The 20961-nt window shown below is 36.1% G+C and overlaps 1 protein-coding gene across 4 annotated transcripts in view; it reads left to right on the top strand.

The window, feature by feature from the left end:
- Positions 1 to 20961, top strand: part of STRN (striatin) — a 67505-nt gene that overhangs the window by 3818 nt on the left and 42726 nt on the right. For all 4 annotated transcript variants that reach the window (XM_088161356.1, XM_014876692.2, XM_014876708.2 and 1 more), the window contains exons 2-5: positions 8814 to 8917; positions 15992 to 16065; positions 18497 to 18575; positions 20355 to 20519. In XM_088161356.1, the coding sequence (XP_088017482.1) occupies positions 8814 to 8917; positions 15992 to 16065; positions 18497 to 18575; positions 20355 to 20519 (422 nt within the window). The remainder of the gene's footprint in view (positions 1 to 8813; positions 8918 to 15991; positions 16066 to 18496; positions 18576 to 20354; positions 20520 to 20961) is intronic.

The raw sequence follows: 20961 nt of genomic DNA, 5'->3' as shown, positions 1-20961 counted from the left end.
CACAAATGGTTTAAATTGCAACAAACTGCTGTGCTGTATGTAGCTGTGTTTATGGACAACCCCCCATCCTGCTAAGGAATTTTCTAGCTTTTGTCCTCATCACTCCTGTAGTTTTCATTTCCTCCAACTAGTAACTTGTTTCTTTGGAGTTGTAGCTTCCATACGAGTGGTGGGACCTGATAGCATTGCATGAAAATTATTTTTCCTGGGTAAACTTTCCTTTGAAAAGGTTTGCAAGGAAATTAGGGAGAATGGGTGGATACAATGTGCTTGTGTTTCTACAGCTTTGTTAAAAATAGTCCTTGTAAGACAGTGCCAAAAGAACAAGAAAACACCACCCAAATGATAGGGAAAGAGATAACGAAATGAGATAAAATGTGGTTAAATGATAGCAAACAGCTGTAATAGAAGGAATGTGATGGAAGTAATAGATAAACACTTGAGATGGAGTGTGGAAGTCAGATTTAGTAATGTTGGCTCACTGGGGGGGGTCATGGATGGGGGTCATGCCCCTTGCTGCTGCTTTTCTGCTGCAAGAGGCAGGCAATGAAACCAGGCATGCTACTTGGTAAGATTGTGTCCTTGGAGATAGACAAGTTAAAGTATTGAGGAGAAGGGGCAAATCAGACAGATGGCTGGAGCTATTTATAGTGTGGTTTAGGACATTTGTTACTTGATTCAGAAATTGTTGATATTTACAGTTTGTTGGCTTTCAGATAACGGTCCTCTTGTTAGATTAAATTTCTAGTTAGACGTTGTTCTGATAGCTGGATAATCTGAAAACGTTCAGAGAAAAAGTAGTGAGCAGTGAGTTGGTGAAATCACTTATTAAGTTAATGGAAAAGTCCTAAAGATACAGTTTGACGAATAAAATAGAAGATAAATACAATTTGAAGAAGTTTTGTATAAGATTTTCATGTATGATGATGTGGGTCAAATTTCTGAGATTCTCAGTGAAAGATGAAGTGGCAGAAATGCTGTAAAAGTCTTCTATAAAATATTTTTTCTCATAAGGCAGATAGTACGAAAGAACCACCAGTGATTAATGTTACGTACATTTCCACTGCAGAAAAGCAATCATTTCAGCTTTATTGTTTTATATACAGCAGATAAATCAAAAGAAAGGCAGAAGAAAACAAGCCATGGTCACAATATTGAGGTGTGTTTATTTGGGAAAAATGATGCAACATGAGCCTTGATGACTACCAAATAGCCTCTCTTTCACAAACTTTTTTTTTGCAAACTTTCTATTTGCCAGATTCATATGAAGCAGACTGTATTCTCCTCTACGTATATGCATGTTTGCCAGCTAATTCCATTATGATCATTGATATGCTGTCGTGGCTTCTTTTATTTAAGCCAGGAGGACCAGTGAGAGTAAATGTTCAGTGATCTTCAGAAATTTGTAGAAATAGAATATAAGTACAAACGGATGAAACAGTGTTTTTGCAGGTTTGTACCTGGTTTTTATAGTTGCATTTTTTTTTGCATAATTTTTCTGACCATTTCCTAGCATCAGATATTTCAATTCTTCTCATACCTGTCAAACCTGTAATTTAGTTTAAATGTAATGAAAATAGATTTCTTAAACAGCCTAAATCCTTTAGGAAAGTGCTGCTGTAAATATTGATGTAGTTGATCTGAGAACAGAGTTTTATGATGTTGCATTGTCTCCAAGTGGTCTTTAAACTTTTCATGGGAAGTTATACTTGCAAAAAGAAAAAGGCATTTTCCTGTTTTTCATGATTGAGCAAAAATGGAATTGATTGCTGTGTTCTAGGTGGAAAACTTAGGTTTTCAATGTCAGGTTAGCATATGGTGAAACATCTTAAATGTCTTTATTAGTGCACATTTTTAATAAAATTGGTAACTCTGTCCTATTCAAAATGTAGCCCTGCTTTTTCTGTCAAGGGTCTTGGCTCATGGCAATTTTATTGCATCACAGATAAGTAACTTGGCACTGTTTGAACAACAAGTTGCAAATATAACTTAGCCTTTATTGACGTTTCAGTAGACACGGAAACTTTATTTACTAATTTTAGAATGGTCTGTGTAAAATTCCCCAAGGAGGATTCATGTGAATTGCCTGAGATTTTTGGTTCATCTTAATTTAATGCTAAAAGAAGTAAGACTGTACAAATACCCATCCTTAACTAAAACTGTTATCAGTACACAATTTTCTGAGAAAATAAGTATTGGTCAGTAATCTACTCATCTATTTGGCTTCACAAAGCTGGCAAACCTTGTCAAGTCCTCATTTATAAGTTTCTTAGTTAAAGAGTGCCAAAAACTGACTTTAAAGTAGATGAGGGATTCTTATGTTTTAGTTTTAAATGCTGAGAAATGCTTGGATACCTGAAAGACTTCTTTGGAATAATTTCAAGAGTGCTCAGAATCCAAGCTTTGCAGACAATAAACTAGAAATAAAAATACTCTGAAGTGTGAAAACGAAGTTTCGTTTTATCTGAGTGACCTGTTCTGTGTGGACCATAGATGAACTCATCCAGATGTTCTTTTCCTGTTTGAAAAAAGTTTGCTATGTGCTCACTAATATTGAGTATTTTTGAAAATAACCCAGTGATAAAGAAGTTAAATTAAAGATTGCAGTGTGGAAAGACTTCATTTTTTCTGGTCTTAGCCAGGAATATGTTTCCCTTTAGTGCAGTCACATAGGGCAGGATTGCAAAAGCATTGGAGCAAAAATGGCATGCATAATATTCAAATCCTAGCTTGTAAACAGGAGGTGAGAACAAATTAGAAATAAAACTAAATGTAAATAAAATCACTTATCTTTGTATTTGTTTCACTTGATGCCCAAGTCAGTTCAGAGTGGTCGTGCATGCTTGAATACAAGGAGTAGTAGATCCTGGATGTAGGAGTGAGGAACAGGAGTGTGCCAATTGCCTCTGCAAATGCTTGTGTGGTCAAGTCTGGTTCACTTCTCTTTCTGTTACTGAGGCCAAATCTAAAAATCTCCTCCAGATTTTTTCTCCCTCGTCTTGCCATACCCTAAGTGATTCATTCAGCCTGTGAACTTCCATTGTCTGTTTAAATGTGGGCCATGAGTCTGTTTATCAGGCCTGGTGCTGACTGCTGTCGCTGCATTTCTGCTGTTCTTGTACAGCAAGTGGAAAGGAATTTGACCATTTGCAATTTAGGCTCCATCTCATAATATGCTATTATTTTGTGACATGCCATTGCAGTGTTGCTTATAGAATTACATAACAGAATTAAAAACTGCACTCTTGTGCTTATACCAGTCTATGTGGAACATGCTCTTGGGTCAAAAAAAGTTAATGTTCACCACTTAAGTACATGTACCACAGAAATGACTGGAGGTTTAGAGAACATTTTTGCTTATGAAGAATGATTAAATGAGCTGACTATACATTGCTTGGCAACTGTTTTGATGCTTAAAATTGCTAGAACAGTGAAAGACAGCACTGAAGAGAGGATAAAAGAAAGACTAGCTATCTGAACAGAGATCTATGCAGTGAAATGCTTCAAACTGCAGAAAGACAAGTCTTCCTGTTTTTGAGATGCCTAAGTTAATTATCAAGGTATTGCCAACTATAAATTGTGAATAAATTCTGGATCATTCATTAGGAATCTTTCAGTCTTACTGAATTTGTTTTGCAGGATTTTCTCATTGAAAATGTTTGAAAACAAAGAATGTAATTAAATGGCATTTTCAGCGATAGTTTTTTGCTGTCAACTAAATCTTTGATTTCTTTTGGATGATTTTTATGGGTTTATCTCTGATGCTAGTTTTAGGACATCTCTGACAAGTCCACAAAAATAAAGTGCCAGTACCAGATCGTGCTGTGCATTGGTCTCATGAGGCGCTATCACCCAGCGCGAGCATGTGAGGGATAAATGGGATGAAGTACCTTCTTGTGTGGCGTGAAGTTAAATATGCCTTGGTGCCTGCCAGTCCTTGCAGCCTGTGGCCCCACTTCAGTTTTGTGTTATCTTAAGTGGCTGCAGGGATTACAAAAGCTTCCTAGCCTCTCTTGGCACAGAGAGCTAGTAGGTGTGTGTAGTGATGTGAAGTATGGTGCCTCTTAAAATTGTTCCCTAGTTGTACTAGACCATTGATATTTCCCTTCCCCCCTCCCTCTCCTTTCTTCTCACCCCCGGGGCATGCCTACACTTATTTACAAATATACTTAAATATGTAGTGCTTCAGTGAGCCAGCTATAATCTAAAATACTGGGTACCCTGGCAGCGTGCAGAATCCTTCTGGCAGATCTTGGTAGACCGGTTAGCACAACTCTTCCAGATTGATTCATCTCTATAATATATTTAGTTATTGTAGCTATCTGCTTTTTTTTTGTAATACTTTCTCTGCAGTTCAGGCCCCCCTGCCTTGCTCTCTTTCTCTCAATCTCTGAAGATCTGGTTGTTGAATTATGAAAGCAGTATGTAGAGAGTTGTCTTAGTAGTGTCTTAGTAGTTCTTTGTCAAATTATGTCTGTTGACCTTTAAATGCCCATAAATTTGAAGTGAGATTTACTTTAAAATATTATGATAAATATTTTAGAGAAGAATAGAAAGGCTTTTTATAATTTTTGAATCTTATTAATTAAAAAAAAATAAATTGTCTTTTAACTTGAAATAGTTGTAAAATCAGGAACTGATAGAAGTTGATCCTAAATGTGCACCAGTTGTTCAGTTGTTTAGCAGTCATAGTATGTTTAATTTTTAAATTTCCTGTTAAAGAGGAATTTTTTTTTATCTGCTGCTCTGAGGTAGTATCCAGGTGTAAGCCTAAAAAGATGTCAAAATATAATATATTTTAAACGTGTTTGTTGTGGTTGCTGATTCAAGGAATTATAAATTTCAGTGTAAATTTTTAAACACTGGTAAAATCTGGACTTACTGAGATGTCATTTCGTTATTTAATCGTGTTACGGCTGCTAAGCCTGTATTAGGAAAGTCAACAACATTTCAAAAAAGAGTTGTTTCTAGCCCAGTGCTACCTGAAACATTGTCTCAACTCTTTGTTTACTTCACAGTAATGTGACATTAGAGTCTTTTGGGGAATTTTGTGGAACAGTAGTGGTGTTGCCTCTGGAAATTTTTTTTATATAAGAATGAATGTTATTTTTAAAACCTCTTAGTAGAGTAGTGGAATAGTTAAGGTAGGTACAGTGCTGTAACATAACCTAGAAGTGTCATACACATCCAGTTATGTTGCAGTTGGTCATACAAAAAAATTCAGTGAGATAAAGCGGAAAAAAAATACCAGAGTCAACAATTGCAGCTGCAATAGACGGTTCCAGACATGCCTTTTCCCAGTGGTCTCTGGTTTTGTGGCAGCTATTTTTGTTTGGTTTGATTTTGGTTTTTTGTTTGTTTTGTTTTCTCCTTCGCTCTTGATTTTAATTTCACAGTTGAGTTGGAATACAGTAACTTGTAGCATTATCCTGGAATAAACTCGAGGCGGATCCTGCCTTGATTCTTGCTGTGGAGCCAGCGGGGCCGGGTGCTTTATGGAGCCGATGCGCCCCACCCATAAGGCAAGGAACCATCCGAGGTTTTGCGTGATCCCCGCAGGCGATTTTGAGGTTTGCAAAGACTGGCTTACAACTTGATGCATTTTAACCTTATTACCTAGAAGGTCAGTTGTCGCAGAACCTGTTTGTTGGGAATATTTGCGAATTCTTGACATTTTTGGCAAACTTTCCCAGGAGTGGCCAAAACACCAGTGTAGAACAGTGTAATCTGTAGAACAGATTACTCAAAGTGGAAGGGAATCTCCTTTGCTCCTCTACTCCCTGAAGTGTAGCTCAGGTTTCACATTAGACTTGGGCTAAAGCTACAGCCGTGGGAAGTCACCTATGGTCTCAGTCTGTTGGTAAAATTCTGTCATTTATGCCTGCAACATAAGAAAACTGTAGTTGTGCAGCTCGGTTATAATTTTCATCGTGGCTCAACCCACACCTCCTGCACATTAAATGTTTGCACAGACATTTAGACAGATGTTGTCTATGTATTTTAATTGGAAATAGTGATCCTACAGTTACCACTGTATTGTTCTAGAGACTGCAAAAATACTGCTACATGTCATAATTTGTCATTGTAGATATTTAAACTCATTGTGCTTGTTTATTCAGTTTACAGTTATCTGCAAAATCTTTCTGTTTTATGGTATGAACGTTTAGGTTCCTTTGCATATTTTCAGTTAATTGCCGAAAGAATGAAATTTTAAAGAATGAAATCTGCTGAAGACATGAACTGTTAGAATATTATTGTTGGTATAAAATTTCAGTTATTTTAATACTGTCCTTATGTGCAATATAAGTAAACCTGAATATCATCATTAAGAATTTCTCAAATAACACTTAAGCTCACATGTATAACTGATGTTTATTGTCCACTGAGGCTGACGTAACTGTCATTACTCAGTACATGTATGAATGACGGATAAGGCTTGCTAACATCTTGTGGAAAAGAGAGGGAATATTTCTTTGTGTTATGAAAAGACCAAATGTAAGTATTCTCATTTCCAGAGCCAGAATCCTTCAAAAAGAGTGATTATTAGGCATAAGGATGCTATTCTGAAGAAAAGCATGAACAAACTATCCTAGAAACTCCCTCTTAAAAAAGGAAGCTGTTGAAATTACTGAGAAGTTGCATTTTTGAATTTAGTTTAGGCTGATACCAGTGGAAGATGACTTTAGCCTCAACTGTTAGCACAGTAATGCTGCTTTGACCTTTGTAGTTCAGCAGTGCGTGAGCCGCGTTGTTTGCCAACCTTCCGGGTAAAAAGGCGTCATTCCAGTGTGTTCAGGCAGTTCATTCTTGGCTAGAAATTGCTTACAGACAGCAGGTCACATAATAGATCACTTCAGCTTGTGTCCTGATGGCATTGGATGATCTTGTTCATTCCAGCCAAATGCATACTTACATCATGATTTCTGGTTTTAAAAGTGCATTTTGATTAGAAGGGCACGTGTTTAGTTCCACTGGGCCTATATGGATCTAGGGAGTGACAATCTGTGTGTCTGCACAGTTACTGCAAACTAAGTTATATGTTCTATGTTATATGCCTGAGATGTTCCTCTTGGGAGGGATGCTGACCTTGTTGAGTTGAGAGGCTTCTCGCACAGTTACATTGCTCAGGGTAGGAAATGCTGACTCCAGCGTCAGCATTTCTTTCTTCTATGCCTTTCTATAAACCTAAGCATAAAATTGACGTGAGAATTCAATTGTTGTTCTTGATGCCATAGTGAGAGATCTTTCCTTTGATTCAGTTGACTTTATTTTGTTCTAGAATTCAAATGTATTTCCTCTGTTGAAGGTGAAGACTTAGTTGGAAAGCAGCCAGTGTTTTTCTCTTGTCATAAACTGGCTGGTCTAGTTGGTGGCTGGCAGTTAAGGATCCTTCAGGTGTCTGTCAAGCTATTTATTGGCTGTACTTGAGCAATGAAATTATGTCAGCTGGCGTGATACTTTAGAGCAGCTGCTATTGCTGGCCACCAACAAATGGGCTTTTGGAATAAGATTCATTTTACATGGTCGCCAAAATTCAACCCAGTTAGTTGTGTGTCTTCCCTTTATAGTTGCTGGAGAGAAAATGAAATTTGCAGACTCTGTTTTTTCTCACCTTGGGGTAAAAATCTGCAGTCAGATTCTTTGGGAGCACCTATCTCCATTAACTAAAATATCTGGGGACTGCTTGCAAGGTTGTGACAGGTGAGAATAGGATATTCATGCTCATTTTTTATCCCTGACTTTCCTGGGCATTTATTTAAATGAATGGCTGATAGGTCTTCATGCTCATGCTTCAGCTGATGGTGTAGACCAATTGCCTTTATCCTGTCTGTGCTTCTCAAGAGACTGATGAGATGCTTGGAGACTTAGTAGAGGTACAGAAAGATTCTCATCCTGGAAATAGCAGGTGAGGCTGAGGCATGAAGTGTGGTGACTGTCTGTAGGTATTCTTGCCTAAAAGTGAGTTGAGCAAGCACAAGAACTCGCCTCTTGATTTGAGCATTAGGTACAAAAGCAGGTAGTTCTTCCTTTGTGATTAGGAATTAATATCTTGTATTTGTCATAATTTTCTGTTTAAAGGAGATTTTTCACAGGCAACTAAACACTTGTGCTGGAAGTTGATAGAGGTTAACTGTCTATTTTCTACTTGTCTTTTATTTACTTATGTACCATTTTCTCTCCTTGACTCCCTCACCAAAATACCTTTCCGTTTCCCTTTTTCATCCTCTTTTAATTACAGTATTTCTGGAGAACTTTCCTTAAACTATTTTAATAAGTATCATAATTAACACTGTATTACAAACAGGGTTTTATTTTTCTTTTGTTCTTATTTTAGTTGAATATGGTTTACATCAGGTTTTTTTACTAGTGTCATGTATCTATAGCATTATACCCTAGTTGTACACTACTTTAGTAAGTGAGCAGAAATACTTTATCATCTTCTCTTGCTTATTGTTGGTAAATACTTTTATCTTCTGAAGGCTTTTTGTATGCTTATTTTTTCCATTCCTTATCCTTTATTGAATGTTTATCCAAGAGAGAAAACAAACCCTGTCAAACAAACCAAAGTTGCTTTATTTCTTATCTTTTTTCTTTCCTTTTTTTTTTTTTTGATCCTTAGTGAGCATGCTGTTTAGAAAGCTTATCTATGCAGTGGTTTTTGTAAGTATTTAATGTTTATGAAGCATCGTAAGCCAATTCCTTTTGAACTCTACAAATGAATATTAAAATAACGTGGGAAGACACACACACTTAAGAGCTGTGCTGAATAGTTTTGAGGAAGAAGATTCTAAATTGAACACTTCCTTTTGCAGGCCCAGATTGCCTTTCTTCAAGGTGAAAGGAAAGGACAGGAAAATCTGAAGAAGGATCTAGTGCGGAGAATCAAAATGCTGGAATATGCGCTCAAACAGGAAAGGTATGCTGCTTTTGCCATGAGTATGTGATGAAGAAATGCTGAAGACAAACTTTATTTTGCCTTTGCATTTGACAAAACCAAGAAATATTTTTTCTGTCTCTACTCAGTTCTCAGATTGACAGATTTTACTGTACTAAATAAAACCACTAGTCTAAATGTCTGCATTATGGTAAGAACAATAGCTAAATTAGAATGGCTCCAAAAACATGCTAACAAAACCCATAGCTGATAATGAATGCTTTCCCTTGGTAAAATTCCACTGAACTGTACAGATTATACTCCAGAATTACAGTGTATTCTCATTTTGTTCAAAATACTACCTTTGTTTATTAATACGTGACAACTGAAATCTTGAATAATTGTCTTCAGTCTAATAATTACTAGTTTTTAATCTTGCTAGGTTTTTAGTCTTTTCAGTCTGAAAGATTGTACTAGAATATCTTCTGGAGCTTAATTGTGTGATCGCAAAAATGTTTATGTTTACCAGTTAGTGTCTGTTTCTTTGTTCATGGACATTTTAGTACAGGTCCCCAGTTTACCATTTTATTCTTATGTATAATTTCCTGTTACTTTATTCTAACCTTTGAGGCAAGCAAGTTGTTTTTTTATCATGTTTTCAGAAATCTCTCTGTTCAACCAATTTATTTCGGGCCAGGTTTAGTTTAATTCTCTTAATTAGTGAAATGTCTTTTAAAATTCTTGAATAAAGAGTATATTTATGGTACTGCTGCAAAGCAGTCATTACTTACATTATAATTTTCCTATCATGTAATTCCTTCTCTTTAATAAAATAAACCTCTGAAATAGTTTGCTTAGTAGAAATAAGATTAAAAATATACACATATGCTAATGAGGAATAGAATATCACTGTTAGATAATTTTAAAAGGACACCAATAGTTACATTACTGTATTGCATTACATTTGCCCATCTTATATGGGCTACTTTAGCACAAGACATCTTCTACCTCTTTCTTGTAGCAGCCAGTTAATCTGCTAGCTTGGAGATGCAGCCAGTGTTCTGGCCAGCAGTAACCCCAGGGCTGCAGTGTATTTTCTTCTGCTTTGGGGAGTTCTTGGAGGAATGCTTAAGGTAGATACTCTTTTTGCTTAGGCCCTGTTATGGTACTTGATCTTACATCAAAGAGCACAGAAAAATACAAAATGTGCGCATAATAGAGTTTGCAGTTTATAGCTGTGGAAAGGCTTACATTCGAAGCATGATTACAAAGCTTAGTGTCATTGGTTCAGCTAAAGATGTACTCTTGAGTTATATGTGTTCTGTGAAGATTTCTTGTATTTCAAAATTGGGGGAGCTGTTCCTGATTATGTAAAAGTATCTGCAATGCCTCATGTTCATAACCCACAGAAGTTAGCAATTTAAAATTATCACACTATGTAAATACATTTTTGTTTACTATCAGAGAAACTTGTAGCATTAAAAAAACAAGAATCAAACTTCCATATGGATGGTGAAAATGTCCCCTAGTTTTATCCTGTTAAATCCATCTAAATTATGACATTTATAACTTAATGTAGCAGTCCCTATCAGGATTAGGAGAAAACACTTGGCGGCTTCTTATTACAGTTTTTACATCTGTATCTTTTATATTGCATGTTTTTCTGCAGTGTGTGGTGTTAGCCTGTGTTACTCAGGTCAGTAGGCTACAGTCAGCTGATGTGATCCAGTGTGACAGTTCCAGTATGGGTGTGCAGTGGTTCTGTAAAGCAGATGTGATGCTTGTGACTTGTGTGTGTGTGCTGGAGACAGCTATTTATGAGTCTGTAGTTTTCAACAGCAGTTTTATTTGCCAGTTTCTGAACAAATACTCTTGTATTTCTGCTGGAATTGTCTCCCAGCAAGTGTTCTTGCTTGATACTTCAAAAGAACTGCAACATGTTGAGCTTGGAAGCGCTGCTCTCTTTCCCAGCATTTTCCTAAATCAGCTGTCAGCCAGGTCGGGCAGTAGGCAGGATGCTGGCATTTTCCGTTCGGTTCTTCGAGCTGGAAAATGAGATCCTACAAGGTATGAGGAAGATATTCCTGTCAGGTTTGGGGAAGGTTGCTGTGCTGAGAGGGGAATCATTCCTGTATTCCATCATTTCTGCCCTGACTGTGCAGCATTTCAGATCTTTCTCAGCTGGATGAAGTAAGTTATGAGTAACATGAAATTGTGGACCAGAGTACTCCATGTTCACAATGCTCTCAGGAAATGATGAAAAAGAAATGAGCAACATTTGTTTTCTATGGTACACGGTTCTATGAGCTGCTGTTCTTTATAGTGGCTGCTCTGCATTTCTTTTATCAACCAAGTAGTTTCAAATTTTGCTATAAATAAACAACTTTGGGAGCGTTGTTGATCTCTATTTCATGTCATGTCATTTTATTGTGGGTAAGGCATGTTTTTCTGGCAAGTTTAATGTTCAGTCTATGCCATTAATTGTGAGGTTACCTTTTTGTTTTGTGTATAGCACACCAGATTATTTCTGCTGAAGAGTCCTAGTAGACAAAGTAGCAAGGAACTTAGAGGGAGCTAGTGCATAGTTAAGTGCTAGCATTTTTAAACAGCAGTTTTGATGTAGTTTTGCCAGCATCCAGTAGATTGCAGTGTGAGGCTATTCAGAGTTGAGGGTTACTTTTTATGAATTTATCAATACTTGCTCCACCACCAGTAAATTGCTTTGACGCCTCTGGATTTTCAGGAGCTAGCTGAAATGTAGTACTGTTTCTCTCAAGTACATGTCCTATTTCAGCTAGTCTGGCTTACTTCCTGTCTTAACATATTTCAACCAAAGAACTGGATTCCTGAGCCATGTCTCTAGAAACAGTTGATTTAATTTTATGTTGTTTTCTGCACTGATGTGTCTGATCAGTGTAAGGCTGGCGCCTTCTCCCCTGGGTAGAATATCTCTCCGTGCTGTTCCTGGCAGTTGTTCTTGTTTATGTCTCTTGATTTGGCGGCAGCTCCCAGATCTTCCACGGATGTTTTGGCAGGCTCCCTCAGCACAGCTGGATCAGATGCTTCAGGTCTGGCGACAGATATTTCCAAGAAATAGTGGCTTTTTTTTGACTGGAATCAAACTTGTTTCTGTGTGAAGTATTCAGAAAAGTTTTACTGCACTCAGTCTTAGAAAATTTGGATGGAGACTTTTAGCATTTCCCTAAGCAATTCTTGAAGTTGTGGCAGCCATGTTGAATGTTTTGAAGCACTGAACAAAGATACATAGTTTAATGAAAATACTGCTAATCAAAAGAGGAGAATTGTATAAGGAAGGGCAGAAGCCAGAAGAGTGGTAATATTCATACTTACCTGAGTAAGGGCATCTCTTGAGGAGCATAGATTCACAGGGCTAAAATAGCTTTCAAATAACTGGAAGGCTAGTCTTCAGATAGAAAATACCTTCTATGAAGTTGTATTCTTCAGGTAGTTATTTTCAAGTCATTTTTCTGTCTCTGCATGCTGTTTATAATTCATATGTAGTTTTCAGAAATGGAAGGTAAATCATTGAATTTGAGCAAGTTTCAGATAATATATCTTCGAGATGTTTCTTTTTCTCCCCTGCCATCAAACCACTGTCCTTTTTTTTTGGCCAGATGACAGATACTTTATCTCTTTTTTGTGTTGGTAGTATCACACTACTGGGATGTGTGAGATAGAGTTCAATGTGAGCTGCAGAAGACCAGTTTAATGCTGTTAAGAAGTGGACCATGTGATTTCTGAAAAAATGAAAAAATCAAGGAGATATTCTCTCATTATAAAAACAGATTAAATTAGAATGTGCTAATGGATTAAGCGATATTTTGAATTTGAGTAGAAAAGAATTAAAGGTTATTATGAAAAGATTCATTCATTCTTTGATTGCAACATGTGTAAGTGAAGGGTTGAGACTCTCATCTAGTCCTGGAATCTGAGTCATGGTGTTCAGCTCTTTACTTAGTGCACTTCGGAAAGAAGTGTTTATCTTTCATACCTGTGACATTTTCAACAGTATCATAAAATAATGTCTAATAATAAATCTCATACTGCCTGAAGAAGTCTAGAAAATATTTCTAGATGGCCTATTAGTGGTTTATATTGATTTTACAGGAGTTTTTTGCAATATTTTTCTGACCTTTATAAGTTGACCACAACTGAAGAGGAGTTCAGTGTGCCACATACTCTGGCATGATACTCATGTTTCTGTTTCAAGTCTGTGTCCTGCTCAGGGACCTGAATTTATACCAAGTGAATTTAATTCAGATTTGATTATAGCATTGGGGGGTTTTTTTGGTCATTTTGTGCAGTCAGAGCTCTATAACTTTGTTTTTAACTTTGCCAGCAATACTGAAAATAAGAATTACTTTTTGGGATTTTCATCTCTTCAATCTCCTTTTTGTTACAAGGTGGTTTTTCTGCCTTTTCTGTAGTGCTACTGGTCTCTGCCTGCAATATACAAAGTTAGATCCTCTAAATGATGAAATCTTAGTCCAGTTTGGCCCTAAAATAAATTTAAACGGCCAGTGGTGTATAAAACCATGTAATCTAGATTATCCTCTTGAAGTAAAGAATAACAACAAAAGCTTTAAAAGCTGTTGCATTATGAGGTGGAACCAGTTACAAAATCCTGGTACTAACGATTTAGAATGAATAATCTCATTTTACTGAAATGATTTTATAATGCTTTTGAGTGTGGGAAACTTCAGTAAGAAAAGAGACTATTACTTTTGATTTAAGAGGGAAGTGACTTAAAAAGTGACCATACATGGATTTAGGAGATTGAAATAAATACACTGGGAAGTTTAAAAAACTGCAGTCTGAATCTTTGAAAGATGGATTTTGGAGAACATGTGATCTGAGGAACAGGAAAGGTACAAAGAATGATCCTTTCAGTGAACCTAGGAAACATTTTACTTAGGTTGGAAATGATTAACAAAACTTGATAAGAAAATTAGTGAATGCATAGAGCATAGTGGAACTTTGTATAAAACTCGTGAACTAAAAGCAAATGTTGACCGCTACAAAACACTTCTCCCTGAAATTATTTGAAGGAATTAAGTAGAACACAATATATGCCAGTAATCCAGATTAGAGCAGAGTATTAATATTTGTTCACTTCTGATAAATCAGATCAAAATAGATTGCACATTAAGGTTTCTTGAATTCATGACTGCATAAAAAATTGTAGTGTTTAAAGTTGGTGAGGTAGGTTGGTGACAGAGTGCAGGATTTCTTAATTCTTGATTAATCACTGTTTTCATTAGTGATGGTGGGAGTAAAGTATACATAGCATCAATATTTAACAATAATGAAATGCAGTTGTTTTAGCAGGGTAGCATGTAAGAAATGGATAGTTGGAAAAGGAAAGACAAATATTTTGATTGAGCATTCAGATTGGATTTTTTCTTCTACTCTCAGTTATTTTCTGTACTGACCAAATTGTTCAATTCATTTCAAACACATCCTTTCTCATTCTCTTGTTGATTGCTGCTCAGCTAAGTTAGAGCTTAGTGCTCTGTCTCTTGAGAGTTAGTTCCTTCATCTGTCGAATTTGCTATGCCTAAGAGGCACTTCTTCACTCTTCACTTACCCTTCTCAGTCAGAATTAAATGTTTATTATAATTAAAACGCAGCTGGATTATTAGGAAGCTAGTACTGTCGATATTGAAGCATAAGAGCTACCAAGCATTCTTTGGCACTATTTTGTTAGAAGTAAATGGGTTTTCTTGATGAAATAGGCAAAGGCAAAAGAAAACGGTGATACAATGAAGATGTTTAAGAAGCAATCAAGAGGTGTAGGTAACTTGAAAACAATTTCTGCAGCCGTTCTTGATACAGTCATTCGAGCTCAGAAAACTTGCCTCATACAATTACAAGTGTCAAAGCCATTGACTCTTTTTAAAAACAAGTTTTAAGTGGAAGAGCTCCCATGTGCCTGGTAAAGCTAATGAAACTCATTTTCATGTGGGTGCATATGAGAGATATTTTTTTTTGTTTTTTCAGCCTGTTTCTTGCTACCCTACACTTCACTTTGTACATTTGTGTTTGAGCTGCATGTAGGTGTGTGCTGTTTGATTGTCCCACTATTCCCAGGCTGCACAGGCAGCATTTCCTGAGTTCTCAGCCTTTTGTTTAAGGTAGGAACTAGTATAAGTGCCACTCTTCTACCCAGTTGTGAATGTATAAATCTTTCAATTTTTTGCTTGCAAAGTACAGTAGTGTCAGAGAAGGACGGAACAAATTGCAAAACAAGTAAAGGCTCACTTTGCCTCACTTTCTCTGTTGCAGTGTTATAAGACTACGGTAATGAATCTTGAAAAACTTACATGTGCATGTGTAATAATGTACTACTGTAGTGCTATCATGTGTATTTAAAAGTCTGTACGTACTGAATCTTTAGGTTGAAGCTTTTCAAATTAAAAAGCATTTCCATTTTTTTGTATCTACTCTTGTTGTCATCGTATGGCATGCTTTTTGGGGCTTTTTACATTAGACGTTCTGAAGACTAAATATTTTTGGAAGAAAGTCTCCACTTTTGCATTTGGTCAAGTGGCAGACCTAGCAGCTTTGAGAGAAACTGGTGTGGGTGAGCTGTCATTGCTAGGCCTCATTTAGAATAGTTCTAACTGAGGGCCTGCTGCTGTTGGAGAGCACAGCATTTCGAATAATAAAACTAAAGTTTGCTTAATGGAGTGACAATATGAGATATGAAGTAGATGGCACTGAACTGACATGGGTAGTAAAAATGTTTCATAGTGGTGGCTAAAAAGGAAAGACTTGGGGGGTGGGAAGGGAAGCAGAAGAGTTGCTCATGTCCACAGGGAAGGAGCCTTTTCTGTGGCAAGAACACTTTGTAAAATCTGCAGTCAACTGCTCTGTGTGTTTCCTTAGTATTTGCTGTGCAATTACATGTAACCCTTGGAAAAAATATTTAAATAAAATTATGTAACTGAAGTCATGGTAAAATTACTTGGTTTGCTCTGTTCTTAGCCTGGAAGAAGGGAGTGGCTTTTCAAGTGAAAACAGGTGACATTTATGTGTTTAGAGATACCCTTTAAATGTACTAATAGATTTTTTTGTTGTTTCTATTCCTTTCAGGGCTAAATACCACAAATTAAAATACGGCACAGAACTGAATCAGGGAGATATGAAGCCACCAAACTATGATTCTGGTAAGAATTTATTGAGAATGAATTTATTACTGGCATAAAACCTGAACTGTGTTATGTGCAAATGCTGAATTGATAGTATTGATAAAATAAGTCTCTTAATGGAGTAGTGAGAGCAGAGATAATTAATAAAGCCTATATTTTACTCTTGTACAGTTAAAAATATATGCTAGTAGAGTAGACTAAGAGTCTATTAATAGATCAAGTTAGTTTAGATTTTAAAAAATTCCAAATGAGCAGACTGGAGAGAGTAGTTTTTCTGTCCCTTAGTGATGTGTTATGGGTATTTTAGAACAGGATGATTCTAGATTCATAACAATAGAATCCTTTTATCTCTGGATAATTCTTCTGAATGAATTATGTGGTTCATAATTCTTTGTTTGATTACCTCAATGGTATTCCAGGAAAAAAAATAATTAAAGTGCATATTAGACGTGAGAGTTTTTGAATGGGAGATTTCTCTGCAGAATTCAAAAGATCATTGGAGATGCATTTAGCTAATTTCAGGTTTTTGCCTTGGTCTCTGGCAAGCTGATTTGTTTTCATCTCCTACTTCACACAAATAGATTTAATCACTGAACTGGGGAAATTAAGAATTTAAATTACTTCCTTTTATCCTTCTATCTCCCTATCCTTTCCTCAGGGGCAAAAAATATGAAAAAGAGGTATAGAGATCTGGCTATAGGTCAAGCCATTGAAAAAATAGGTAATGTTTTTAGTGTCTCAGTCTCCAGATACTTCTACTACAATGAAATTTGAACCACCTGTATGTAAAGGCAGAGCATAGAGTGTCTGTAGATCTCATCTCTGTCACTTGGTTTGTGGAGGGGACGGTCTGGCTGAGTTCATATGTTCCCCTCACCCTGTACCTGTTTTTCTTGCCCAGTTATGAAAAAAAGTGGAAATGTTTGTAGTAGTTCTTCCACATGAGTCCTTGTTGTTTTCCTTATGACCTCTTGGTGAGTCTGTAACACAATTTTAGAAGACAGATTTCAATCTCCTGGTAAAGGGATAATTTAAAAAACTATTTATACAATGTATCTATTTTTACTATCTATCTATCTATCTATCTATCTATCTATCTATCTATCTATCTATATCTTCTGTAATTTTCTCATAATGCAAGTCTCTTCGTTCTTTCCTATGAACCACTGCTACTGCTAGCAGTCATCATTTTTGAGGAGACTAAGCACAAGAGAATTCTTGCCTCTGGATATACTTAACAGTGCCTTCAGAAGAACGGGTTTTGTTTTCAAAAGGAATTTTCAGGCAGATTTACCTCAGTCATGTTTTAATAATTATAGACTGAGCTTTGGTAGCTGTGTGTCAGATCCAGCTGTGTCCAGTTGTCATTGGAAAATTACTGTGCATTTGATTATTTCCGTGGTTGCTATTAAATAGATTTGTGAATATGAGATGTCTAAAATTCATATGTCTCTCCTTGCATGTGAATTCTGATTAGTATTTGAGAGCTTCTTTGGGTAGGTGGTGGGGGTTTTTTGTGGTATTAATTGAGTTGTTTAAAGGTAAATGATGAGAAAAAAATCCTAATGAGAATAATAACTTTCCCACATCACGTATCAAGTTGCTCATAAGACTATATGACAGGTTTTTCTGGTTCTTAAGTCTTGTTTACACAGGAAGTTAATTCATCCTTCAGTGATAAACCACAGGGTTTTCAAGTTTTGTAGAGGCTTTCATAGATAATAAACCAAGATCTTTTATCTTGGGAAGTATCTGCATCTCCTTGAGGAGAGGAAAAAACCCCCACCATCGTGTGCTGTGAAGCTATATGTGGAATAAACGTGTAGCTGTCGGTTGCCAGCATTCTGATAGTTTTCTTAAGAGAACAGACACTTTTTTTTTTTGGTAGATTTTTCTAGAGTAGTAACATTGATTACAAATTTACAGTTGGGGAAAATGTGATGAAAATTTTTCAGCAACTTTTCAGGTTAAAAAATAACCCCTAATGTTTTGTTTATTTCTACAAAATAAATACAAATAAGGATTACATTTATGGAAGTAGATCTGTTGATTTATACTGAACTGTCAAATATTAAGGAAATTGGGAAGTTGTAAACCAATATTGTGCTGCAGTTAGCAGTTAAAGATACTTGTATTCAGACTTAATGTGAGCAGCAATTATCTTGAAAGGCCAAAGCAAAAATTGGGCTGCAGACTGACTGCCATTATGTGCCCCTAAAGGAGTTAGGAACTTACTCTCATAGAGTAGGATGTACCTGGAAACCTTTCTGTATATCTAGTACTACAGTTGTGTGCTATGTGCAATTTTCCCCCTGTTTCATTATTTGCACTTTGAATTTTGTTACTAAACCATTCCTAATCATTTTAAGGCAGATCACATTTGTCTTTTCAAGTGGATGGGTATCTTTTATGCAAATAGGAAAAAATGTAATAAAATAATCTTTTTCAGATGAAGGGAATGAGACAGAGATTCAGCCACAACAGAACAGTCAGCTAATATGGAAACAAGGACGACAGCTGTTAAGACAGTAAGTGTTGAAAAAAAGACTCAAATACTGAATGCAAAGAAAGAATCTGCTATGAAATATGATGGTGATGGTATTTGATTTTTTTTCAGTTATATTTTAGTGAAAGAAAAATTAGTATGTGTGATGAAGTTCATTGAGCTTCTGCACTACTTTTCCTTGGGTTTTGAAAAATTTTAATATTTCATAGCTTTAGTTGAGAAGCCTTGTAAAGTCACAAACACCTGATCTCATTTACTTTTCTTTTACTGAGTATAACGAAACAATCTGCTTGAGAGAACAGTGGGTCATGACACTTTGCAGTTAGAAAGCCAGAAACACTGGTAATGCTGCTAAGAGTTGTGTAAAATAAAAACAGCTGGCATTGGAGAAGGAAGTTTTATTTTGAAGCTTGCTTAAATTGCAAAAAGACTGACGTCTGGAAGGTTATACTAGATGTTTCTAATTCTCTGTTCATCTCAATAAAAAAATGTCTGTTAATGTAAATTAGATTTTGAATTGTGATCATAATAAATTAATTGCCATGATATTTGGTGTATTACAGAGGATTAAATGAGAGGGGACTGAGACAGTAAGGATGGTCTTGAAACTTATATTAAAAGACCATGTTTCAAGGAGTTGTACAAAAGTTAAATTCATTGGATGGCTTGTACAGGCTTCTCTTTTGCAAGAGCTCAAATCTTTGCATGCATGTTGAATAAATGTAAATAGAGTGGTCTTGACTTGGATCAGTGGTTTTGAAAACGAGTCATTCCCTCTCAGTACAGTTCATACAAGAGTGACACACTGCTGAATATAGAGTGCATATTACTGACTCTGTTTTGCATAGGTGACTTGTTTGATTTTTATATAGCCAACAATCAGTATTCCTCTCCTAATGTGGTTATGTGAATGATATTGTCAAATAATTGGAGGAGAATGTTCTTGCAGGAAAAGTGCATGTCCCTGATTCGTAACAGCTATCACTGTAAAACAGCATTTCCCTTTTTCAGAGTTGTCTAGAATATTGACAATTTAATCAGTTCAGTGCTATTAACTCCATGTTCTAGATGGAAGGACACAAACCAATTTTTACTTTTGCTTTTTTAAATCATTATTTCCCTCCTGTTTCTCTCAAGGGCAACATGGCATATTGATGAAAGAGCCAACTTTAAATCTATAGAGCCAACTTTAGGCTGTGAGGTTTTTATACAAGGATTTTCGTTGTTCAGTCTTTCTATGGAAGACAAAATTTTGCAGATCCCTTGCAGAATAAAGGAAAGGCAAGACAAAGGTTTTTTCAAGCCTAGTCCATTGTAAATAACAATTCTTACTAATAGCCACAGCTATAGAATTTGATTTTTATTCCCTGTTTTCTAGGTTTCTAAATAGTGTTTATATAAGGAACATATCTGGTGCTTCTTGTATCTAGTTTCCATGTATCAAAGAATAAAATGACGATGGTTATGCATGCAACTGTAGTGATTTTTATAAAGCAGTTGTAAATATTTTAATTGAAAGTGCTTTTCCATCCATTTTAGTAAATGAATGAATAACGTATTGTATAACCTCTGACTGCTAGGCTCTCTGATTTTTTTTTTTTCTCAGTGACTGTAGAGGCTGGTACTGCAAGAGGCGATCCCTCTGCAGCTGGTACAGGATGATTTACAAGCATGTTTCACTAGCTCAGCACCGGAGTTTGCTAAGCTAAGGGATTGAGGATGAGTTCAGGGAGAAGTTTCAATTTCATGTTTTGCAGAAGTGAGATGTGCAGAGAAGATTAGCATGTGTTCTCTCCTTCAGGTATCTACAAGAAGTGGGCTACACTGACACGATATTGGATGTGAAATCAAAACGAGTGCGAGCTTTATTGGGCCTCTCAAGTGATGCTTCAGAAAAAGAAAACAGAAATCAAGAGCCAATGGTAAATGGCACAGAGAGCCAGATTAAAGAAAACGCAATGATCGGGTAAGCATCAAGATGACTTTGTTATCATTCTGCATAAATGCACTTAGTGGTGTTGAGCAAATTTTTTGTTTACTGATTGCAGGATTTTTTCCTAGTTCGAGATCAGAGCAATTCTAACTAATTTTATTATAGTAAGCAATAAGTATGGAAGCAATTCTTTAGATTCACATCTTAAAAGCACCATATTTTTTTTCCAGTTGGATAGCAGCACTAAGTTAACTCAGGCCTCTTTTGAGATATGATTGCCAAGTATTTAGAAGTCAGTGTTGTTTCAAGTTAATGGTTTGTTTGTATTGCTGGACACTTTACTCTCTAGGTTGCAGGCTTTGCTCTTCTGGTCTGTGCTGACTATGACATGATAATTATATAAAATAAGGATTTTTGAACTAAATCTGAAAAACAAAGTTGCTCATTACATTCTGAGTCCTGTAAGTTTTTGGTT

The sequence above is a fragment of the Sturnus vulgaris genome, chromosome 3 (genome assembly GCF_052056855.1).
Source record: "Sturnus vulgaris isolate bStuVul1 chromosome 3, bStuVul1.hap1, whole genome shotgun sequence".
Taxonomy (NCBI): Eukaryota; Metazoa; Chordata; class Aves; order Passeriformes; family Sturnidae; genus Sturnus; species Sturnus vulgaris.
The sequence above is the reverse complement of the archived record's forward strand: the minus strand, read 5'-3'. Positions and strand labels throughout refer to the sequence as shown.